Below are 26,518 nucleotides of genomic sequence, written 5' to 3'. Positions count from 1 at the left end.
GAGCACTTAAGAAGCATTTTCAGGCCTTCTGCTCTTGAGTAGGAAGATGTAGATCTGCAAGATCTTTTGTCAAGGATTTGGAAGTAGAGGTGGGAGGGACGGAAAAGAGAAGGGTTTGATTACAGCTGGGGTGTCCAAAATAGGAGCATTCAGGAGTGAAATGTTTCACGGAGAACAGGACCTTGCCAGTGAGGCAGAGAGAGTCAACTGCCTGCTCCTAAAAAGTGGGGTGTTTGGGGAAGGAACTAACACCCACTGCAAATGACCCACGTGTAAATGGTTTGACACACCAACTCTTACTAAATCACTTCCACAGAATGAAGCCTAAATCCCACTGTTAATCCTTCCCACCAATAATATTTCTCCAGGGCTTCAAGTCAGGCTCCCCATGGCCAGGAGTTTTACCATTTGGACTTATCCATTCAAACTGTGAAAGTGGCCATAGAGACACCACTGCCTCCTTCTCCTTGTGGCTCTGCATCTCAGAGGGAGGGACTCTCAGTTATGTATCCCTGACTGCTCTTCACGGGCATTTCACAAAGCTCTACAGATGTTTCTGAACAGTGAACAACAGAGCTGTGCCAACAGCCTGACTTAAGCTTTGCTACCAGTCCACCTATTTGCCAACAGGTTTCTGCATCGTTGTTTCAGATCTACCCCAAAAGAGAAGAAAGGGTAAATTGTACTGATTTGAATATACATACTTTAAAACTAGACCATTTCAAGCTGCTTTGAAATGTGGTCATTTAAAATGTTGTCCTTACACCTGCAAAGCAGCAGCCTTTGGGACTTCTGTAAACATCAGTCAACTGTGTGGTGAAACCCAGAGCAGAATCTTCTGCAGTAGGGGGCACAGAACGAACCAAGACAACAGTGGGTTTTAAAAACCTATCACATGCTCAAGACATGGCACCACAAAGATATTTAAGACCTTGACACTGGCAGACTTTCCATTGTGTGGACTGTTCTGTCTGACTAGCAGTCAGAGAGGTCATAGCTTAATGCAGGGGTCTACCCATTCAAAGTTACTGACATAAAGCAATCATTTAAATGAGTTCATGAGTCTCTCTCCTTCCTTTTCATGTTAACATCATGGGCACCTCATAAAATTAGGAGGTAGAAAAACAGTAGGAGTTTTTCTGTTCACTTTAATGGGTTTTGTATCATGCTTTTCATGAATTCATTTTTAAACATTACAGCCCAGCACATATGATTGAATGGATACTAAAAATATGCAGCATTCACCCACAAATTAGTACAACAGCATGAGTTACTTGTGCCTTAAATAGCAATACTCCCCTAAATAATAATGTTATCACCAAAAAGACACTCAACTGCATGCAAGAGCAATATGCCATAGGAAACAAACCGACTTAGCAGGAGGTCTGTAGATAGTTCTTTTCTGCCTTATTAAAAAAAAAAAAGATAAGAAAATGTGCTCCAATACACCATCCTATGTTTCAGTAGGTTTTAGAGGAAATTATTCTCTGCCTATCATTAAAATAAGTATTCAAACAATACTAGAAAACAGAGCAGACCTCCCAAAGCTGTCAAGTGAAAGTATAGGTTTTCTAAACTCAACAAAAATGTGCCACTTTTAAGGACAATTAATCATGCTATTTGTTGTCCTTTTGATTTGCAGCTAGGTTAGCAAATCCTTCATGACACGTGACGTGACTCCATTGTGTAAGTTCCTGGGAGCAACAGAGGAAACCTGTGATGTAGAGATAGCAGGCTCAGATTGACAATGATAAATATGTCAGACGATGACAATCATTCTGTGAATTTAGTTCTTGTGAATGAACGAAAATGGTAATTTAAGGTGTCATGATTCGGAAGCATAATCATCTCTGTATCAGTCATTCACAATCAGTTGTAGTAGAACAGAGCCTGATATTGTTCCATGCATAAACTGTAAGCTGCGTGAAGACATACGGACACAGATTTGGAGTCAGATGGGAGCGTCAGATCTGATCTCCTAGATAAAATGACCAATTAAATTTCACCCAAGGACTGAGCCCAATCACTTACATACCACTAAAACTTGACTGACTTGATGGAGATGAGGCAGAAAGTATGCGTTTATACAAGCCAAATATATTGTGGATTTTGTCTCCACTTTCTTTGGCCACACCGCTCTCGGTCCCCACGCTAGCTTGGTGAGGAAGAGCTGAGGAAGGACAGGGCTCGGTGAAAGCCCTTGTAACACTCAGCAGCAACTCATCTCACCTTCAGAAGTGTCATGGGTTTTCTGTCTCTTTGTAAGCTGCTACCTTGCCTTTGGGAATTCGATAGGATCTCTAAGGTCTCAGGACCAAACGGGAATAGTTTTGTAGCCATGCTTAGAGCTCTTACTACTGCTCAGGTGAACACAGGTGGCCCATACTGACACTGGATTAAAAGGGTCCCTGGCCTTAAAACTCTAAGAAGACAGGGAAAGTTATCTTATAACTGTTGAGTGATACTCCTAATGTGGGGCTGGTGGTGGTGATGGTAATAGGTGGTGTTCATAGGTGATGACAAGGTAGATATAGAAACTAATCTCTCAAGCAGACTGATGTGAAGTTCTTCGGTGAAACCATCCACAGAAGAACTTTTGCCTAGTCATTACTGGTTAGTGGATGACTTCCTTCTAGCCTTCCTCCTAGAGGATCATCTCCTTCCAACTCCTTGTATTTTCATGTCCAAGTTACTAAACTGCATGTTTGTAGCCCAACAGCCCACCTGCCAGGATTCTTTTAAACTCTTTATCTACTCTATTGTATTTTGTGGCAAAGTGTTTTGTAGGCTGCATGCTCTATGAAAAGTATTTCCTCAGATGTGATGTGATTAAGGTTTTCTGATACCTGTCTTTTGCCATCTCCCCTCTCCACAAGTCGGTGCTGCCAGGAAGGGTAAAGAGAAATGCATCTATCTGAGGTGCTATTCCATCAGTTGGGCTGAAATTACCTGTGTCTGTCCTCAGGAAAGACAAGATTTTATTTTGGATGAATATTGATTTTGATGGTTTCACTTAGCAAAACAATGGTCAGTTATAGCAGCTTGCTTTTGTGAAGATGTAAGTCATTAAGCCAAAGTAAGAACAGCAAGTCAGGTTTGGGCTCCAACTCCAATATCCAGTGGAAGGCTTCCAGATGAAGGGGAAATGCAAGAGCTAGGCTTCTCAAAGTAACTTTGCTGCTGCTGCTACTTCTGTGTTGAGAGTGAAAGAAACACCACATTTCTTAAGCATTACTTTTTAATTGCCAGTTAGGTAAGTAAGGGCTGCATGCCTACTTTTGCTGCTACCAGTATTCTTTTTCTCTTGTGCAAGCCTTTCTGTTTTCCATTATTTTGCTTATAGGTATGTAGATCAAGAAATGTGCTTATGACGTATGATGATGACAAAGTGGAGGGAGTTCATCAAAGAACAACCAGGGCTGGAGGCCCTGAAGTGGACTATAAAATCTAACTCTGCAGTTTAATTACAAGGTGATTAGAGAGGCTTCTGCAAGCTGGCAAATATGTGAAGAGGGGAGACAGGGGAATTATTTACGGGAAGGATGATAATAGGAAGAAGGAGCAACCTCTCGTTATATGGCAGAATTTCATGCAGTGCACAGTGCTAACAGTGAGGATCAGCAGGTACGCACAACTGTGTCCTCCCTTCCTTGCAGAGAGATATGCCTGTGCAACATGCCTGGGCTGAGATAGCAAAGGGAGCAATGCTGAAGTCTGGGATAGGCTGATGTTGGGGTGCAGAACAGCCCCATTGCACCACCACTGCTAACCCTGTGTCTGAAAACAGTGCTGCACTGACTCAAAGGAGGACAGATCTTACAGGTCTCTTCCTTCTTTTGGTTTTATTTTAACTGCTCTCTTACTCTTGGCAATGACTCTCACTGGAGTATTTTTGGTTTTCTCCTCCATCTAGTTCAAGATATTTTATGGTAGAAGGAATAGTGGTAAATAAAGTTAGAAGAGCCTGAGCTATGGCAGTGGTTCAGAAATAATACACTTTGAATTAATGTGTTCTGTGCGCAAGAGAGTTTGACTTCTAGGCATTCTTTTGCCTGTAATATGGTTAATATGGTCCCTGCTATTCCCTGTCAAATGTTTGAAGAACAATGGAGGCAGGTGAAAAATACAGCGAGAATATAGTCTAGCTTTAGGGATTAATTTAATACCCGATTATAAGGCTTTTAAAAGACATCTGTCAAAAATACCATGATAAGACCTTTCTCTCATTGTTTATATTGAATAATGCAACTGGGCCCTTTTTTTCCAATGAAGTGGGGTATTTGTCTTTCACATCAAATAGTTTATTCTACCATGTTCTATGACATTTTCCATTCATTGATTCTGGACGCCTTTGCAACTCATTTTCAAAGTCTAAGGGTTTCAAAATCCAATACACTTATGGTACTACCTGTTTAACAGCTGTTCTTGTACATCTCAGATACCTTTTTTCCTGGATTGTTTTTCCCTTAACTGTTGACCAGCATTCTTTGCTATTCATCACGCTATGCTTATTTCCTAGAACTAAAATCCATTATGGTCTCTTATCTGCTTGATAGCTCAATAAGCCTGATCCAGGTCAGACAGTTTTCTACAGCTTTCAGAAACATTGATCCTGTTTTTCACCATTTAATTCAATTCATCTACTCTCTGTGAAGACAATTGATTAGACATTTTTAATGACTTCTTTGTCCTGAGTGAATATGAGTTTCCTGCTCTTTATGTATACAGTGTGGGCTTTTCTTTCAGCACTTTTCTTTCAGCACTGCACACTGCTCACTTGTCCAACTGAAGACCATTGTTGGTTAGCACCTGTGGGAGATTTAAGTGCATGTTACATAAATATAGAAAAAGCTCTGTGTTAGAAAAGCATTAAAATTGTGAAGCTGAGCCCCGAATAGCTGGAAATAGACAGTTAAGGGTGCAATTCCAACTGGCCCAGATGTGAACATACTCATATTATTCAGGGTGTGATGAGAAAATATTGTCTCAAAAAGGGCTTTAGCCACCTAACTGACATTTTTGGCAACTCAGTCCCATCCCAAGGTCCTCAAAACCTGGTACTTAAAATCTGAAGTGACTTCTGCTTTCAATATTAAATTTCTGCACATGCTTAAACTAATTCTGGTCATGCTTGGAAACACTGGGCATGTATTTTGCCTCTAAAGACTGTCTTATACCTAAATGTATCTCATACCAAATGCCATACGGAGTCACAATTTTGCCCTACTACTGATCAGAAGATGTTATTGCAATATGACTATGGATTGGGTTCTGTACAAAGCAGTGCTGTGGGAAGCTGTGAAGGTGTTTTATCTAATAGCTTTGTGTCTAACCACTTAGATTTAATATAGAAGGTGAGTGCTTGCTCTGGGAAGCACGTGACCAAAAAACCCAGATTCCCTGTGCCATGGCCCATAGCAATGCAAAGGAAAGGCACTGAGAATTCTTAAATAGTGTCAGGCTGACTGTAGCCTCTGTTTTAGAAATGGGTGATCCTGAGCTAATAAAAGTAAGGGAATTATTGAAACACACACCTACCATGGAAAATGACAACCTCAGAATGAATGTTAAAGGTGTAAGTAACAGGAAATACTGTGCATCAATAAGAAGCAGCACAATGCAGCCTATATGTAATCACTGTTCCTAACTAGAAAAAGAGAAATTTTGACTTCATTCATAATTCAGCTCTTGGTTATCTCATCCCCTATATTTTGAGTTTAATTTTCACAAAGATTTTAGCTTAGCAAAGTAATATTAGCAGTGTTATCAAAATTTAATATGTTTTTGAAAAATCTAAGCTTCTAGAATCATATGACTATATAAGAGTCTTGGTTTTCAGTTGGGAAAAAAACATTTCTGTCCCTCACACTTGCAGAAAGAAATTAAAGACAAGGGCCTTAAAAGCTCAGAGAATGCAAAGCAAATACTCTTCACATTTTTGTATACTGAGGACTGGAAATACTTTCAATCAGCTTCCTGATTTCTTATTGCATATATAAGTTCACATTTCTAAGCCCCTGCTAGTGTATCACTGAAACAATAGAACTTGCTTTCTTGCATAATGAACTCCTGTTTTAGAATCTCATTCTCCTCTCATAACTTGACCTTTACCATGAAGAATAGACTGTATTTTCATTTAATGATAATAGCATTGTTCTTTCTGTTCCTTTCGTTATATGCATCAGCTAACTTCTGCTGAAATAATAACAACAATATTAATAATAATAATAATAATAAAATAATACACATTCTGGTTACATGTAATTTAAACTTGACCAAAGATTTAAGGAGTTAATTTTGAAATAAACGTTATCAAACTATATATACAGTACTGAATCAACAGTAATTAGATGTTCCACTTAATAAAACATTTATCTCTGTGGCTAAATATTTGCTACAAAACTACTCCTCCAGAAATAACTATCACAACGGAACTCTTTTCTTACTGAAAAGAAAGGGATGATGAAAATACATATTGTGGGAAAACCAGCCTTCCTATTCTACTCTTGGCACGCCCTCATAAAAAGGATGACTGGGTATCTTGAAAATAAATGACTCTAACTTCCTCAAGCATGGGAAAATGTCTTTCCTGAATGAGTTTTCTGAATGCTTTGGAGTTTTTGCACTTGAATTTTGCACTGTAAGAATCTGCTCTTTCTAACAAATTGATGGTACTTGATATCAGTGGAAAATGTTGAACTGGATATTTGTACTTAGAAATGCTTTCTGAGACTGAAGAATCAGTATTCTAGACTGCTGAGATGGAAACTTAGGATTTAGGATCAGTTGTTCAAAGTCCTGATTCTGTGTATGCACAACTGGTGGTGTATTCACACAAGATAGCATTTATGCATGCACCACCAACTCATGATGTGATAATAAAAAGGTTAGGTTTCTGAACAAAAGACAAACGGTGTAGTACTAGGAAAAAAGGTTGAAGTAGAAAGGTCACAATGTCCTATAGCAAGAGAGAGTGTATTGGATATGTATTTACTGTAATATACCATACCATACATTTTTCTTACATGTCATAAAACAGTGATTCAAAGTAATTAGAACTGCTCAAAAACTTCCAGACTACCCTGGCACATGTAAATCTGAAAATGCTGTGACTTTTAAGTAACACAAAGCAGAAATATTTTTCTCTTTATAAACCCTCTCTGCAAGTATGAAAGAGCAATAGGGACACTTCAGATTCAGACACTGGAGACAAGAAAAAGAAAGCTTTTGGGAAAAGCACTCCATCACGAACCAGATCTCTCCTAGGGTTTGTCTTCTCCTGAAATTCTTTCAGGTTAGCTTGATTTTTTTTTTTTTTTTTTACCTATCCTGAGTAAAACTCATGGCATCCATAATTCAGAAGGTTTTATCTGGAGTCATCTAAGGTCCCAGTATTAATTATTTCACTGTGTTTAGAAGTAAATTTACAGACATTTGGAGTACACATTTTTGTAACAAATGAAGGAACATCCTTATTTTAAACCAACTCTTCTGCCTCTGGCTGTCCTCATGCAGGTATATCATGTGGCTTAACTGGGTAGCAGAACAAACACGACTGTTTACTGATGTGCCCCTACTGCTGGAGACCATCTTAATTGGATGTCACTTCTCTGTTTAAATGCTTTAAGGCAGCCAACCATGCCCATTTTCGATTCTAGCCTGTAGCAAGTTCACACTATTCATGTCATACATTGATTATGCTGCAGCCATCATATGGCACACTAGATCCACGCTTCTGCATAATTCAGAGCTGAGACTTTGGAATTCCTCAGTACCCTAGGGAGAAGAGTTTGTACAAACTTGTCTGTACACCAGTGACCTGGCGACCTCAGAGCTCAGTATGGATGAAAGAGAAGGGACACACTCATATTCTTACTTGGTCTTCAGCAAAGAGCACATGTCTGGCAGGGCTCTTCTTAGAAATATCAGGACCCTGAGGAGAGCTCTGCAGGTGCTATCCAAGCCATCGAGCCATCATGTCGCAAAAGAAGGCACCAGCTAGCCCCTGACATAAAGTAGACATCCCACCGATACCAATTAGGGGTTGTGATGTAGACAGCTTGTTTTCACCCAAGGCAACTCAGGAACATGATGCACACCTTGACTAGCTGGATAGCAGGAGGAGAAACTGATGGAACTAGAGAGGAAATTCCTTTCAATATCATAAAACTGGACCCTAAACCGACTTTTCTAAGGTACTATCAAGGCATCACCATATTTGGCTACTCACTAAATGTCTTGTAATAATTCTCATTCCCCAAAGTATCCAAAACGGTGATCAAACCTGTGGGCACAATAGTTCTGTACAGGATGTTTCTCTGAATATCTAATTTTTCATATTGGCCAAATACATCAGGCTGAACATATGATACCTTCCTGTACTTCTTAATATTTGCTCTCCTACCTTGCTTGCTGTGCTTTAGCTATTTGCAGGTGAGACGATGACATCATTTGGGTTAAAAATGACCACCAGTGCATGGGAAGCATGAGAAAAACAGGGACAGAAGAAAACAAAAACCATAGGGAAAATAATTTGGTTCCTGGTTTCATTTATATGCTTAGCTTTTAAGTATGCTGAGATTATATGAGGTAAATTGCCCAACTCAGGCTATAAAGAAATTTCAAAGTGCATATGGATTTTAAGGCATTATAAAGGAATTCTTGGACAGCTCCCTAGGGCTCAATGTAATTATGGTGGCTTTCTATTAATTCTGTGCAAGTGTTGTAAAATAATAACTTGGGGCAAAATGTGGTCTTATTTGGTATGCATTTCTGCTTCTATATCAGCTCTAAGGGACTATCCCAAAAAATTTAGCATAACATTTTTTTAGTTTGCACTTTAACTGTTATATGAAAATGATTCTCCTTCCCCCTTTTTTTTTTTTTTTTAACTTTCAAAGCAGACAGTTCTCTCAACACACACAAGTACAGGGATCTGTCATGATACCTCATATCTTTCCATCATCATAAAGATCCTATAGAAATAGGGCAGAAAGTATTAAAACTTTTTTTTCCTTACCAATCTTCCCTACAATGCGACAGATCCTCTGAGAATGGAAATACAAAATGTGACAAAAATATAGACTGTTATCCCCGCTGGCAAAGATAACAGACTTGGAACAACCACGGCATCAGTCTTCTCAGTCTTCCTCTTAGCGTGCAGTGTGATGTGAATCTCAGGTATGGGGAGTTTCTTAGTGCAGAAACATCCACAGAATCTTTATGGAGAAGAAGGGGCAGAGAGCAGTGCTTGGTAACTTCATCAGAGCATTTTGATAGAGAGAAAAAGATAGAGCAGTGGAAGGAAGGTAATTGATATTTTCTGGAACTGTGCAAAGATGTGAACAGAGGAAAAAGACAAGAAGCACAGCTCTTGGGTGAAACTGAAAGGCAAATAATAATTTTGTTATATTGGTACCATGATCAAGCCCTTTTCTGAGGCCTTTGAAACCCTCTAAGGCCTCAAAGGCCTTTCTTTTTTTTCTCAATTCCAAGAAAAAAGGCCCTGCAGTCCAAACCAGAGGCCCACCCTCTGCCAGCTTGTTGCTTCCCCATTCTATTTATTTCCTTTCAATCTGCACTAGCTTTAAAATGAGCACTGTACTACATTCACTAAGAATTTTCTTGCCAGCTTGCAATGCAGTTTATGATTTATTAAAAATATTTAAAAATATGTCATGAAATCATCAGAAAATTTCATAAAAGGCTTGCATGAAGTATGAACAAATCCTCATACAGAGCAGCAGTAAATCCTTTTAAAAGCATGCTATCTTAAAGAAGCCAAACAAAAGTAATTCACAAGACAAACACAAATCCTGAAGGAACCACACAGTGCATTTTTGAGCTCGTGTTCCTGATCAGTTATAAAGTTTTACAGAGGCCACTCTGACTCTTCAGACCATTCAGAGACTCTGCTTGCTTTCCCCTGACACTTTTTGGTGAGATTCCTTCACCTTGTTTCAGAAAGGTTGTGCAAAGCCCAGCAAGTATCTAATGCATAGGTAGATAGATACTACTTATCTGCTTCCACCTTTGATAACAGGTTCCTTCATGGTTCCATCCATCTCCCACCCATACATCAAGACATAATTATACAGCTATCCAGTAACACCAGAGATGTGATGGGGTCGCAGGATGTTTCTAAGGATGACATTGTACATCCACAGAGATTAATGGAGCAGAAGTACTGTTCCTTATAGCAGAGAGTTTCTCTAGGGTCTGGTATCATTGTCCTTTTGGGCCTTGCTAAACTGTAATGTTGACCTTCCCACTGTTACCACCTAAGCTTTGCTGCACCCTGGAGAAATAATTCTTTCTACTTATGAATACTGCAGAAAGTATAGGAATGTGGATCCTATTGATAGCTCAAAAAATTGAAAATCTCTTTTATGAATCTCCCTTAGAAACTTGAATTTTGCCAGGTCTTATGAGATGCAGACAATGGGGAAGAAGAAGAAGCTGACAGAAAAGCATTCAGGTAACAACGCACACCTCCATGGCAAGAACTCCATCAAGTGCTTTAATGAGAGTTTAACTACCCATCAGCAGGTTGCCGTGTATCTTATACTGTTGCCTGTAGTCTACTACTGATTAGCAATGCTCTCCCTGTGGGGAGAGGAGCTCTCAGGTTGACTTCTGTGCACGAAGCTTTAGGAATAGGGCCTTTGCTACACAGATGTTCTGCTGCCTATATTGTATCTCTCAGGTCTGCAGCACCTTTTTGTGGGATAAGTTGTTTCTGATACTGAAATAACTTTTTATAGCTAGTAGTGGTGACCCTGCTCTGCAATGGTATATGTAAGGGATAGAGAACGATTTCAAAAGGAAGTGAAGTGAATTAGGAGGACAAAAAAGCAGGGAAGTGCTGCCCTAGGAACAGTCCTTCTGCACACAAACAGAAAAAATTAACTGGAAAAAACTTTCTAATGTAAATGAGTCTTATGCATGTCTGTTTCTGTCTTTCTATAGTCTCTGTTTAAGCAGACTAAAAGATTTCTCCCCTTTAAAGTCAATTTATTTAAGCTTGCATAGGCTGAGGAGCTAGATAAGTTTTGGGAAAGAGACTGGTTTGCCAGGATTTCATCCTAAATTGTCTCCAAATTTTGTCCAGAAATAGATTATCCAGTCTCAGTCTCTCAGCTACAAGAGTTTATAGGCACTACTCCATTATCTAGACCCCATATTATGGCAGAAGTACAAACTACCTCTTGTTCGTTACATATTTAAGACAGTGCACACCTCTTAGAAACCAGTGAAATCAATGGAAAGCTTGCCACATACATCTCTGTGCATAATTCCTGTTGGATGAATCTGGTACAGGCAACAATCCTGAATAATTGCACTGGATTTAGTACGACCTTTTGTAAGCTTGTGAAGGAATGTATGCACTAACCTGATTCAAGTAAATTAGGCACTCATTAAATCCACAAGTAGTTACATTCTATTTAAGTAAAACTTAGGCTCATGAAGTCAAACATGTAGTAGCTGCTTTGCTGGATTTAGGTCCAAATATAGGTGCATGAAGAAAATAGCAGTCCTTGTTTTGGGGATTCCTTTTTGTTTTTAAGGAGTGGAATGGTTTATGATGAAGTTAGGAGTAAAGACAGGGCTGAATGAGATCCCTGAATGCAAGCACTATTTTCTGGTTTTGTGGCATTATGTAAGGGAGGGGGACGGACGGAAAAAGAAAGTGGTTGCACTTCCTATTTGTACTCACTCATTGACTCTGTCAATTTGGCCATCTCTGTTTCTCTTTTGGACTTCTCCTGGGGGAACAGACAAAATAAAAAACAAACACATATATATATATAATATATATATAATTATAAATACACTTGAGTGCAAGTGGCAATGTGAGGGAAGGACATTAATCCTTTATATATTTCTATTTTATTTAGGATTTTAACTTTATTTCTAAAAATCCTGCACCTCTGGGGTCCTTTTTCTTGTAGTCTCTGGATTGTGTCAACTATGAAGTGTGAAACTTGTATTTATTTTTCTCTGTGTGTGTGTATCTAGTTGGAGTAATTGAAGTTATTCAATCAAAGTGATAATGGAAGAGGAAATCCTCCTCTGTTTTGCGCTCTGCACTAAAATTTGCAAGTGTGTTAGGACTTCCTGACAAAAGATATGAAAATGACCATCCCACAAAACAGATATACTGAAGGAAAGAAAGCATTTATTTATAAATAAATAAATTTCATACGGAAGCTGGAGCGAGTGGTGTGGTACTGGGTCTGACACTGAAATAAACTGACTGAAGTACTGCTTCATTTATTTCTTTGATACATGAGGGACTCCCAATCAAACCTGCTTGTCTTTTTCAGTTGTTTTTGGCATCATTTTTTAAATCTAATTTTGTTTTCCCATTTCAGGCACCTGTTGTAACTAAGCCTGTTTTGACAGAAGGCTTTGTCCACCAAGAGCCCTTGGATTTGGTGAAATTGCCCTTAACGGGGACCGATGCCCCAAAGCATGCCTCAGCCAGAGTAATGGAGGCTGTGTCCAATCTCCTCATTTCAGAACCAGAGTTTGGGCTGAATTAAATCATTCAGCCCTTCAGAGCCCTTTAAACTCTAATTAGCTGGTTTTGAGAAGATGCAGGGGGGGCTGATCTCACCCTTACGATCCCTGAAACTATACAAGCATATTCGTGCTTGTGACTGAGTCCCAGCCCTGTGCATAAGTAGAGCTAGTGGTTACCTGTTCCTTATCCCACAGCTGTCTTCAAAATGCAAACAGCCCAGATGTTCACTAGTCCTAACCACAGCTGGCAAGTCCAGTTGGAAAAGTCAAAGGGAAAAGGGCCGGGTGTCAACACTTATTAATAATGTGGGTGGGAGCCTGCCTCCACCTCCGTCAAGGCTGCAAGAGAGGGTCTAGTGGGCCATGAGTGTGCAGATGGCAGCTCTTGATCCAAGCAGCTTTTTTCCCAAAAACCTCAGCAGAGGAGAGTATTCCTTCCAAAACATGACTTTAATGGGCAGCGATCCCAAACAGATGCCCCCTGTCCCCTATCTCAGGTCTGGGACAAGGAACAGGTTTCTCGGCAGGGTGGCCTGCAGTAGCTGCTGAAATGGCGGGGGTCAGGATTCAGCGTGGCAGCATCTCTCTTTGGCTGGGTCTATACAAACAAACAGCACTGAGGCAAGCCACGGGCTGAGAATGGTCCCTGCCAGGTGTTATTTGACAGTATAGACATAGCCTTCCAATGCTGTTTGGCTATGACATGAGCAGACCCTGCTGCAGAGGTGCCAGGCTGTCACAAGAACTACCCTTCCTGCTTTATTTAAGAGAGGATCATCTCATGACTTGAGAGGAGGTGAGGTCTATCCATCTCTGTCTTATCCCAGTACTGGCTTCTATTTGGTGCAAAAAATCTAAAAGAAATATTTTCTATACCAAATATACTATTACTTGCACTTCAGAAAGCTAGACTTTTGCTAACAAGAAGCTCACATTTCATGGTAATAGGAAACATCGGAATGCATGAAACGAGCAGATAATGCTTCACAACTGTATGCATTTCCCTTTTAGAGCATTTCATATTAAGAGAAAGGTTTAAGTTTATGTCCTGAATCTGTGGTGAGGTTGATGCCCTAAGCCATGCTGATAATGCAGCATTCAGCATAAGATTCATGCATTACTATGAAAGAAAAAAAGGAGGAAGAAAGAAATAGCACAAAAGTGCCAGTTAAAAAAAAAGTCCTGCATGGCAATTTCTTGCATGGTATTAATCATCAAAGGAAAGCACAACACTGTGAAAATCATCAGTAATTTGTGTCCATGTTGCTTTATAATGTGACCTTAAAACACCTCCTTCCACTAGAGACATTATAGTTTATCAGGAACAAACAGCTGGGGAAGATCAATGTTGAGCCCTGAAGAGGGAAGGCTGGATTTATTAGACTAATAACAAGCTGTGATTTTAAATATTAATACCTTGCTCTTGCATATTATTAAATACTTTTTACTAATGATCAGGTCTATCAAAAGGACATGGGAAACTAGAATGTCATTTCCTTTTAAAGTCAAAGTATTAAATATAATGTATAAGGAAATGGTTATAAGTTTTTTAGCCTCTGAGTTCTGCTAATGATCAAATATTTGTTTTGAAGAAGCTGGTAAAGGCAAGCACTAACAGAATGTACTTTTTCCTCCAGTAATGGCCTGAAACCACTGACAGGTAAGCACAGAAACATTTACATGTGAAGAGACTGCATGTCTTCACTGCAGCAGTTAAGAGTATAGCAGGTTAAAGAAGAAAGCTAAGGTTCTCAGGCTTATGGTACTGTCACCTGTGGGAATTTCCCTATTAGAGAGACAACATGAAATGGCAGTAAAGATTCAACTAATTGCTGCATCTGAAAATATTGAAAGTTCTGAAGTTCTGATCTTCCTTCTTTAGAAGACAAAGGTACTCTTGTATGAACGTAATTTCTCAATAGGACAGGTTAAAAAATGACATCCCATTTTCCAGGTATTTTATTGAAAAAAATAATCTTTTTTACTGTTATCACCGAAGTTTAGAATCTGTATGAAATAATCCTCTCAAGTTTTGCATTTTTCCTTTTCTCTAATGATCACTAGCACATGCACACATACACACTATGAAATTATTCTGGAAACTAAGCAAATTTTTCCACTTGTCTGTTTTATCAAAAAGTGGCATATTTTAAGAAAATTTGAACACCTCTAAGAAATCTGTTTTTTGATGGCAGATAAACAAGGAATTCTATCCTTTCTGACAGAGTTCTAACAGATTAACTCAGGGAGAAACCCCCCCCCAACATTAAAACGTGTTTTTGGTCCTGACTTCAGCAGATGTGATTTTGAATACAGACTGACAGCAAAGTAAGACTTGCCTTCTCTCAAAAAAAGAAATAAAAATAAACAAACAACAGAGTGTTTCATTTCAGGACAGAACTTGTCTTTAAGGGCAGAATGTGGTAATATTCCCTCTTGAGATTACTGGGTAAACAAGAATTGCCACCTCAGAAAGCACATCAAGAAAAGCAGGCCTTATTTTTCATCTCTCCTAACACAGGGAGGCTCGTATCTTTTTTTGTAGTTCTGTAGTCAGCATGGAGTGATTTCTGCAAGGGTTTGAATCCATGGGCTGTTGCTGACAGTGTACCTGTTCTGGGGCCAAGAGCCCAAATCTTCCACAACCTCAGGGGAGCAGCAGAGACAAACTCTGCTCTGGTAAGAGACTGGATTGTGTGCAGGCGTGTGCTACCCTTGCATACCTGTGTGAGATGGCTACCATCTTCCTGGATGCAAGAAATCCCGCTCTTCATATTTTAAATGATATGCATGTAAAGTGCAAGTGATAGATGATATTGTTGTGATGCAAGAAGGGATGTGTGAAATGCAAATTGGTATGGGAAGCATGCTAACTTCAACTAGTAAAAATGCCTATTTAAAATGCTTCTTTGTACTTTTTGCACTGTTGGTGAGGTCTTTCGTTCAGCTGAGGGTGTAAGAAAGAAGCTGCAAACTCTCCTTTTCTAGTGGAGCCGTTTTCCCTTTTCTTTTTAGCTGTGTGCCTGGCCTTAGTTTATTTTGAAGAGTTTGTTTGACACTTCTGTGAAATTTAAACATTATTATCAACTCATGGTGCCTTTTCTCACTGAATAATCAGACAGATTTAAAGATATTTCCTTTCTATAAGCTTCCTTAAGGCAAATGAACAGTTGCCCAATCCTACAATATCTCGAGACTGTGGTGTCCTGTCTTGCACTGAATTTAATCTCAAATTATTATCATGCTGTTGCAACATTCATGTGTTTAATGTGATGCTCTAAGTGCCAACACAGAAAGTGTGGCCTTCACATCACTCTTTCAATTCTCTGCCAAAGAAAATCAGGCACCTTTATACAAAGCTCTCCTTGCCTGACTTCCCATGCTGCATGGTCTGCCATAGGTTCTGTCAGAGGGCGCACAAGAAGATGTCAATAGTGCCAACAAGGCAGTCCAGACTTAACTTTTTCAGTGTCATGCATAAGCAGACAGTGAGGATTGCATCAAACTCCAGGTGGGAATAAAAACATAGAGTACCTGGGTTACTTGTCTTGCAAGGAAAAATTCTTGGGCAAGAGAGTGCATGATCTTCCTGTAATTTTTCTGCTAGAAGGACACGGGTACATCCTGTAAGTTCCTCTTCAATGGCTTCAACTGTCACAAATTGATGAGATCATTATCTTTGTTTTGTTTGTTTACTGCACGGCTGAAACTTCTTTTGTACTTTTGCCAGTTCACAAGTACACAGTGCACCGACATGCTAGGAATCTATTGAAGTAATCTAGAACTTTGGTTAAAATTTCTAATAGTATTTCATCAGTCCGGTACTGGCTGAACTATGGATCAGAACTCAAATACATTATATTCATTACACATACTTTTTGTGAAGCTTTGTTACTTTTGAAAGTAATTCATTGGCAAATCCCTAGTAATTTCATTGATATATCCTTTAAGGCAATAGCTATTCAATCACTTAATGCAAATTCAATGAGCGAGAAGCAAAGAAGAACCTTTCCTGAAATTTTAGCTTAGAGTAATCTATCTTGGGATATCTTAAATTACTTTTCAAACTACATGGAAATGGTGTTATGTTTGAAACACTATTAAATGAGAATAATAGAATTTCATTTTATATAGTGTCTTTCATACTCGTGACATCTTCAAATGCTTTACAGTAATGAATTAGATACTGGTTGTTAAGCAATAGTGTGTAGGCAAATGCAGCACTCATTACGTGTTATTCATTTTAGCAATAGCCTACACTCAGCTCTGGAAAGCATAGCTTATCTTAAGTAGAGAGAGATTGTTGGAAGGAGTTGGAGCTCTTCCTTCTGAAAAACACCATAGGAACTTTCATTTCTATCTGGACACATATCCAACAGAGGGGAAAAAATAGCTTAATAGCCCATCTTTAGGACCTCTAACAACAAGATGGCTGTGTTATGGCATTATTTTACTATTACTAAAATTCAAGCTGTATGTAAGACCTGCCTAGATTTATGGAAGTTGCTTTTCATGCCTCCCTGTCCCAAAGGTAAAAAATAGTGTATATGTATTGTTTATTTTTATTATTCTGTCTTGCCCATACAAAGAAGGGTGGTTGGTCCCAACTGCCTGTTTTGTCTTGTCTTCTAGAATTAACTCATGGGGTAGAGACTGTAATGACTATATTTGTGCAGGACCCAGCACAGTGTGATCTCAAGCAAATTGGCTTCATCCTCACATTCAAAGGTGAGAATACTAGCAAGTAATCTGCATTCCCTTGCAGTGATCCCAATATTTGAATGGCTAAGAATACATTTTAGAGGTCTATCCTGTGCTTGGCACAAGAAGTGATTCAATTTGCATCACTTGGAATGAGCTTAAAATACAGTATTTGAATAGATGGAGTGAGAAGAGTTCACTGAGGGTGTACCTTAGCTGGGTTCACCAGAGTTATCGAGCAGTAGGGGTGAGTATGGCTCATTAATGTGTTCAGATGTCATAAAGCACTCTCAGTAGCTCTGATATAAGATGCCTTACATGGAGGAAATTTGCATTAACAGCAGGAGGAACTGAATTTATTTCCCTGGGTTCTAGAATATAGCTTTTACATTTCTCATAGTTTTTAGTTAACTTACTCATCATTCACACTTGGTCTGTGAAATATGTATGGAAAAATCTCTGTTTTTTTCCAGGCAGAAAATCAAGCAGCAATTCTAGAGAAGCTTGTCAACTCCCCTCAGACTCAAGATACAAAGCTCACAGAGTCATGTATTAAATCCATTGCAAATACATTGTCATTCTTTAACTATGAGGAACAAATATTCACATATTAAACAGTGGAGATGGCATGTGGTGGTTCTGAGGGTAGGAAATCTTTCTAGGAACAGAAACAGCATAAATAAATGTTACTGACTGCTGTTGAGTATGTATGAATGTTTTTTACAATTTTTTAAGGTACTTGCATCTACCAGAACACAAATAAATAAAAAATTGTTTGAACAAGGTAAAGAGAAAAAATAATCTGAGTTTGCAGGAGAGAGAATACTCATATCTATGAAAAAAAAAAAAAGAAAAGGAGAGAAAGACTTTATGTTTTCGGCATTTTAAGTAGGACCTAAGCTGTAGTCAGTTTCAGGTTTTCAGTTTTTCTTAAATAACCTAAAGAACTTCACATTTTTAAACTATTACAACTGATTGCAGAGAACATGAATCTAAAAAAATATTTAAAAATCCTACCTTTGGCAGCAAGCTTAAGAACTACAGGCATTTAAGTATCCTTAATTTATCATGGTAACAGTGCCAGAAGATGCAGATTATTTTACGAACAATTCTGTTCTACATTTTTATGCTGTTAAATACTTGTTGCTTCTGCTGTCAACTGTAGAAGAGTCACTTAAGCATTAATATGAAATGGCCATTAAGGAACTAATGGGAACATTACACAGTGATAGGTTAATAAAGAAATATTTGGGGTATCTAAAAGACCAAAGGTGGGAGTTAAGTAATGTTGTGGTATTATTACATGATTAAAGGCAGGTATATTTTCTTAGTTTCTTTGCTCTAGAGGGTGAAGTATATCAGCTTAATTTGCACCTCCCATTACAAGGACCCTACAGAATGTCTGAAGATTTATTTGATTCCCTCAGATCTCAGTAAAAATACATCTCTTCTAAGACAATGAGTTGGGTTGACTAAACACTAGGAGAGCTTCCACTTCTGTACTTTGACAGCCAACTATATGTTCTACTTGCTTTTGAGAAGCTCAGCTTGGGTGTTCTAACAAATTATGGATGAAGGTAATTGCAGTGGAGTAGTTAAGTCTTACATACAACATTTCTAGCCTACATTATGAAACTAAGCAAGTGTAAGTATAAGCTGAAAATCGAGAAGAATATCCTGGCAACAAAGTGATGTAGTGATGCTATACTAAAAAGGTTGGAAAGCTTTTTACTTAGGGCTGTTAAAACCACATTGGACAAACCAGCATAAATTACATCTCAGCAAACAGTCTTCAAGACTGAGCGGATAATCTTATATATGCTTTGTCATCTAAATCTCCAGACTGCAGGTAAGGTGGCAGTGTACATTTAATGCATGGTGAAAAGCTCTATAATCAGTGGAGATGTTCTTACCAGTTCAAGGACCTTTGAATCAAACTCTTAAGAAACTGCTGTTTTCCTTTTTAGGGCATAATTCACAAATATATCCTGAACTGTAATAGAAGAAATGTAAGTTACCTTGAGATAACAACAGCTACCTTTTACTTTGAAAAGTTGATAGAAACACAAAAGAGGAGATTCACTATAGAAAAGAGACTTTAAAATGCTTATCCAATCTTTTCAGCTGTTAATAATGTGTATGTTTAGTTTTTCATGAACTCATTGCTTCTGTGCCCCCCAAAGGGAAAATCTCAGCTGGTTGTTTGTATTCTTATAGCATTAAAGTTCGTATTTCAGTAAGAATGACTTAAAGAATATTTATAGACTGAGAATTTCACATGAAAAATTTTAAGTAGAAGCATGCCTGAACTAATTTAGAAACCATTATTTAAACTGCTTAAGAGAATAATGATCTAATAAAGTATGCTTTGTTTATTACTTGCCTTGATGCATTGTAAAAATAACTCATAACTGAATAGAATAGATCAACCATTTCAAAGCTGAACCTATTTCCTCAGGTACCTTGTGAGACTTAAATGATGAACATACAACTAAGGGAACTGACATTTTTCTTTGTTTTGTGCTATGATCATGTTTATTCAATGAAAGTTCTTAAACAAGAACTGTCTTCAGTGTCAGGTTTGGCTCCAGTTGAATAATACTGAAGTATCATCTCACACAGTTTCCAATTTTAGCAGCCTTTTGTTGTTAAATCTATTAAAAAAAATCTTCAAAAACAGATGTGTTGAAAAAGAACAAGTAACATGTCAGATGATGCAAAAATGCTAATAATGAAAATACCTTCCTGTCCTACTGAAAAATACCTGAAAATACCTCCCATTTACTACTCTCTGAGTGAAAATTAAACTTCGGTTGTTTATGCTGATATACCAACTGGCTTACACAGATCTTTTTCAGTGAAACTGCAAAAGCATTAGAAAAGAGAAATGTTGAGGTAAACCAGCCCTTCTGAATTTAAGAACTGAGACTTCGTTCTCAAGTTGGTGTCTTCTACACAGAAAAATCAGAAAATGAGAGTGTAGCACTTTCCATATGATCACTTTGTTATCAGTGACCTTCTCACCTTAGAGTGAAACTCGGTCTTTCCCCAAATGCACAAAGGCACAACCCTGGCCTTCGATCTGCCAGCTTTTCAGAGCTAATGAAGAACAGCAGCTGCAGCAGAAACAGTCAAAACAGGAACCTTCCGACATATGGCTTGGGGTTCATGTCACCTAAGTTCAGCCTACTAAAAATTTGGATATACAATCTAAGTAAATTATTTAGACTCTCTGTAGCATCAACAAAGGAAAACCAGCACCTCCAAAGGCAAGCTAGCCCAGCCTCTCAAGTAGATGAATCACTGGTGGAAGTGCCTAACTCATTAGAAATACAGCTGACATGACTAAATCAAACTAAATACTTACTCGTTATATGGCTAAAGACAGGGGGTACGAAGCCCCCGCTGTCTGAAATTGTTGTGGTATTGACTATCATCTTTTTGCTGTGCTAAAGGTTTGCTCCTACCCTTCACCTCCCATTCTGCTCACCCCCACATACTGTTTCTTCTTCTTGTTCTGTCTTGTCTTACCCAGCCCATCACCTTTCCTAAAATGCTCTCTCCCTTCCCTTTTCTCTCCATCTAACTTTATAACTAACCTTCCTTCTCCCTCTCTTCACACTCTCCCACACTTCCAAAAAGAACGGTTGTGAAACTAGCACGCTGTTTGTTGGTATCACACGGTGCACGCCTCCCTCTCTACCCCTCAAACCCACACGTACTATCTATCTTATCTAAAGAGACTGTACGTCTCTGAGGCAGGGACTGTCTACTGCTTGAACTGTGCAGGCTTAATCATACCATCGCCTCAAGTCTTTAGACTGTGGAGATATTCTGATTTTAATAATATGTACAACATATTATATTATACATGATCACAAATGACAGAGAAGTATAAAATGTTCATTAATAAAAACGCAAAACAGGGTGAAAATCATTGCACTGTTGCTCTTGCCATTCTCCTGGTACTTAGACCAAACTGACAAAGGATTCTGACTGCTCTAGGAGACTCGTGCTCATTGTTGGCTGAGACTAGAGATAGCATACACGTTTATTGTTTCAAACTAAAACCAGAGGCTGTTTTCTGTAAGGGAACGCCAGCTCGGCACAGTGCAATGCTGCCTAGAGATCCCCAAACAGCCTCTGAAAGAACAACTGTCAACAAGTAAATTAGTCTGCAAGAGCCTTGCAGTAATATAACTGCTGCTAATACTTGAGTTAGCTTTTTACCTAGACATGTTTTGTATTGTGCCATGTAGACATCTGTATTGTGTCTTGGGGATTTGAATACATTTTAACTGGAATATCCAGACAAACTCTGTGTGAATCAGACTAAAGATTTACAAGTCAGACACAGCAAATTTCTGTGTTCCTCAGATAGTACAGCTGATTGCACTTTATATACAGTGTACTTTATATACAGTGCCATATAACGGAGAGATTTCAAAATGTACTAGCTTGGGTTCTCTCTAAGTTTAACTACCCCCAAAATAATATATATAATGCTAGTGATAAAAGGTCAGCTCATGAAGCTAGCCATTTCTGTTGCTTTTAATCTAGTTAAGTGTTAATAGTAATAAAATATTAATAGCTATTAGCTTCTAAAGGGAAAAATATGTGCTCCAATAGAGATGGGATGGGATAAAGCATTTTATTCCAATACAAAGATATCAAACTGTAATGATATTACCACTAGCAGATATATCTTCTAGGCTCCTCTGCTGTACCTTGATGTCTCTAAGAAGGCTGTCCATCACTTTCCTAAATGATTGCTCTTTCCTGAGCCCTCTAAGCTCCTGTATCGTACACCCTTCCCTCACTATAGCTCCAAAGGAGTCCTTGCTCCTTCGACTCTTACAAAGCTCTGCCTTTTCCTCCACCTTTTTTGACTGTTTTACCTACTCTTCCCTCTTGTCTGAGATGCCTCCATGTATAAAGTAGAAGCAGCAGTACGGTAGAGAGCAACCTCTGGAGCTGCCCATGGGCCTATGTCCTGTGTGAAGTCTGAAGGCTCCCAGTGTCGATAAACACCTTCTATAACAGTACAGAGAGACCAGAGAGCAGGAGTATATTCAGGCCCAGCCTGTGTATGAAGGAGTGAGGTGCTCACCTTGCCCTAGAGCTGCACTAGCAAAGCCAGCACTCAGAGAAGGCCATGCCAGGCAGCAAAGACTCAGAAGACCATCAGAGCTTTATTGCACATCAAGCACAAATTGATTATCAGCTGGGAAGCCTTCTTGGGTTTTGTCACCTTGAGTGCATTTATCTGTAAACTTAGGACAAGTCTCCTCAGTACACTGGCCACAGTGCAGAGACCTCCTGTCTACCGCCGATGTCAGCTAATACAGCTGCACACCCGTGGAGGGGCTGGGCTGGGAAGCTGCATCACCATAATGCCGTGGGTGGAACTCATCAGCTTGGCCCTGGGATGCACTGACATGACAGGAGTGTCTCCACTTTAAGAGGTAGGGCAGTTTCTGATCAGTTGGATATAGCTGCACCATGCTGCACTGGATGGTATAGAAGTCAGAAGTCTCTAAGGTTGTTCTGTGAATTTTCCGGTTATATTATTCCAATTTTGGGCTTTCTTGGTCTTATTCTTTATTTATTTGTGGTTAACAATGGTTACCTTTTTGAGAAAAAACATTACAATTATCTTTTTTAACTCCATTGTGTCCTGAATTTTAAAATTATGAGGAAGTTCATTATTACTCAGTTACAAATATGTTTCCTAAGAGTTGTTTTGTGAATTTTTAATCAAGAATAAATGTAGTCAGAAGAAGTATTTAAATATTTTTTTCTCTAATTTTTAAAATATCCTCATTTCCTATTTTAATGGTGTCTTTTCTCCTCCCCAAATTCTAGATTATGCCCAACATTCATTCAGTTATGTGCAAACCTGGTTAATAAAAAGATAAGTACATGACAGTTCCCATACTGCGCTATTAACTTAAGCATTCTACCACTGTGCAAAATAGATGAGATACATAAAAATCTTCTGAGTTTTGCAGCTTGACTTGATTTTGATGTCTGCAGTATAATTCTTAAATGCTTGAGTCTTCAGAAAACCCTAGGTAATTTAAGGCTAAATTAATCTTTACTCACAGAAAATGGGATCACGATTTAGTTAAGGTGTTTTGTCATTTCTTGATACCTTTTAGTTAATTTTTTGTTTGCTTGTTTTGGTTTTAGAAAAATAAAGCTGTACTTCTAGTCATTCGTACTATAACAGATCAGCTCCAGGCTTTCCTAACCATTCAGTGGAACAGCTTGTTCTGCTTTGCAAAGCCTTGATGTGCAACTTTATGGACTATTTTTCAGCTCTTTCTGTTTTCCTGTTTCTTTCCAGAGCAATTTCAGCTGCAGAAGCCTGTAGAATGCTATCCAATATAGGCATATATGCCCTGATTGTGAAATTAGGTGCAGGGAGACCTGTTAGACATCTTCATGAAGCTCTGCTGGATGTGGTCAGACCACAGGTAGGCTCAGTCTAGACAGAGATGTCTCAGTGCAGGATCAGGGCTTAAGGCTCTGACTTCCTTTCAGGCTCTTCTGTGGTATTTGAAAAGCCCCAAAGTAAAGTGACTACCTTGGTTTGCATTCTGTTGGAGAGAAATCAATTCTCCTTTTCTTTTTCTGAGTATACAGTAGTAACAAGATATCTTCATTTTTCTGTCCACCCTCTGAAATCAACCCTGATGATGCAATTCCTCAGCTCAGAATGATTTTCACTTTGCTAAATTGATTGCTGTGTAATTACTAATTTGATGCAAGCTGGTATGAATCATGGCTACAAAGGGTTTCATATCAAGCAAGTTAAAAGAACATGAAGTTTACCACAGTGATTAAAATAACAATTGGAAAATTTAGAACAGGCACTCCAAACACTTACATGAGGGGAAAATGACTTGTTTGGGCTTTATGAAATGGTGTGTAATTGCTTCTGAAACTGGTCAGATAAATCAAGTTTATGGAACATTACCAGAATGACCCAGATCATCCCAGGTTACAGCTGTCAGTCTTTTTTGCACATGGACCCACAGTATATTGGAGCCCAGAATGGCATTTCAGTGTTACAGCCTTGGGACCAGCCTCTTGTAAAAGGCTTCATCCAATACCTTTGAGGATCCGGTTAAATCACACCAGCCTTTTCCATGTAATTTCAGACTTGCTTACAATCTATCCTTGTGAAAAATACAATTTACCTTCAACTTGTCTAGAAACTTGATAATTCAGTTTTAATATACTACTTGAATTTGTGTTTCTGCTACTGAAGGTAGTTGGTGATATGTGTAATTCCCAGGACCAACATTTATTACTGCTTTTTCTTCCTTCATGTAAAATGAAAGAAAACAAAACATTTTCCCTCTCACAGTTCTCTGTCTTCCTTATTTTCATGAAATCCGTTCTTTTAAAGTTTGGTGTTGCTCTTCATTGTGTTGACAGTCACTGCTACTTTGTGGCTTTCTCATAATTCTTACTTGGCAGTTTTTGCGCTGAAATTATGAGGAGTGTCCAAATTTTCCAAGCTACCAAAAGTTTTCTAATCCCATTAAAGGTGTGGGTGATGAATACCTTTGGAAATTAGGCCCTGAGTGTTTTAATAGAGTCATTATCCCTGTATGTTGTCACAACAACTAGACCCTTTCAGTGATTCAGATCCAAATGGAAAAATCACATCCCAAATTACAATAAATGTGGGTACATGCAATTATCATCACAGAAGGCACTTCAGTTTCCATGCTCATTTAGTCATGTTTTTCTCAGCTGAGCCCGCCAACAAGGGTACTAATTAATGTTTTTTCTAATGTGGACACCTGTCCATTAGGAGCTACGAATTCTTTGTATATAGAGAAAGCTGTCAGATGGTAATTACCTTTTGTTTTCTGCTACTCAGGTCTCCAAAGGAGAATTTTTTCGCACATTATCAGACAGGCATGAAACTTCTAGCACCTTTAGATAATTTTTAATTTTCTGCTTAGGAGGGGTTCCTTTGGTTGGTGGTTGTGTGGGTTTTTTTGTTTGTTTGTTTATGGGCTCTGTTTGACCTTATCCACAAGGTCACATCATTTCCAAAATCACTTATTTTGTGATATCAGGGGAATTTTAGATTCAAGGAGAAAGAAATTATTACCATTTTACTAAACAGGTCCAGAAAATTACTTTGGCATACCCAAATACATAATTAACAATAGTCAAGAACTAATGGGTTTGTCACATCACAGCTCCACTTCCAGAAAATGTATACAGAGTATTTAACCCCAGCACTTTATAATTATCTTATACGTCCTTATCTGAAAAGAGAAACACCTCATTGCAATTCTTTAGTGAATAAAATAGGTCTTAGCACTTTGAGGTTCCTGGGCTGCACTCTTCAGCACAACTTTTATTATTATGATTTAAAATCCTTTCTTCATTCTGCCTAGAACAATACAGTGCATTCTTTACTACAGAAGTTATGCACAGTACCTCCATTAGTGAAAGTCATGATAGCAATCTGAGCTGGATCAAAGAAATCAAAAAGAGCCCCAAACCATCTACCTATTCCCTGCCCCATCTCCCCTCCGGCCTCTTTCTTGGTAGATGCATAGCTAAACATGGCGCACTCAGTGTTTTGGTTGTATGTTTTGTTGAAATGCATCATGATTTAAACCTGATTTTCTTTGTGTTCTCTGAATCTGAAGGTCTCTGATCTACAGAATGTGTTGTATTTGAAATATACAGATTTCCACTCACTACCCTTTTCCTTCTTGTTGTTGCTGCTGCTTATTTTAGCGATTTAGCTAAAATCTTGAACTCCTTCTTCAGGGCCTGTTCTACCAAGCATAGCCACATTGAGTGGTAGTTTACTCCTCAAGAGATTAGCAAGGCTGTTTTTTGTGGGAAGAAACATCAGTACTTGGCTTTCTGTATTTAGCCCTAAGGAAATTACCTGCCTTCAGCAGAACCAGCTCACGCTGCATTAGTAGGGGAGAGGGGCACAATGGGGGGATAACACCAGATAGGGGAGAGGAAATACCGTGTAGGGGTAGAAGTGTTTGAAGCAGCTCAAAGGCATGGAAAGGCCAGAGAAACCCACGTAAATTATGCAAAGCCGGGAGGGTTGCAGAGTAGAGCACAGCCCCATTTTGGAGATCGGAAACAGAACGACTGTGTCAGCATGGCAGGGTCTCCTGGAGGAGCCAGTCAGCCTGCTGAGAAGCAGAGTTTGTTACCTTGGACATAGCGCTGTGCTAACATGGCTGTATTGTGTTCAGGTCTTGAACAACTATTTGGGTAAGACACGCTATGT

General features: G+C 38.8%; 1 protein-coding gene across 1 annotated transcript in view; it reads right to left on the bottom strand.

Annotated features, from left to right (window-relative positions):
* KCNJ6 (potassium inwardly rectifying channel subfamily J member 6) overlaps positions 1-26,518 on the bottom strand; it is a 165,895-nt gene that overhangs the window by 105,293 nt on the left and 34,084 nt on the right. The window contains exon 2 of the mRNA XM_052794864.1: positions 11,717-11,765. Coding sequence (XP_052650824.1) covers positions 11,717-11,741 — 25 coding nt within the window. The 5' untranslated portion in view covers positions 11,742-11,765. The remainder of the gene's footprint in view (positions 1-11,716; positions 11,766-26,518) is intronic.

This window comes from Harpia harpyja, chromosome 8 (genome assembly GCF_026419915.1).
Source record: "Harpia harpyja isolate bHarHar1 chromosome 8, bHarHar1 primary haplotype, whole genome shotgun sequence".
Taxonomy (NCBI): domain Eukaryota; kingdom Metazoa; phylum Chordata; class Aves; order Accipitriformes; family Accipitridae; genus Harpia; species Harpia harpyja.
Note: the sequence above shows the minus strand (reverse complement) of the source record. Positions and strands in the feature narration are given on the sequence as shown.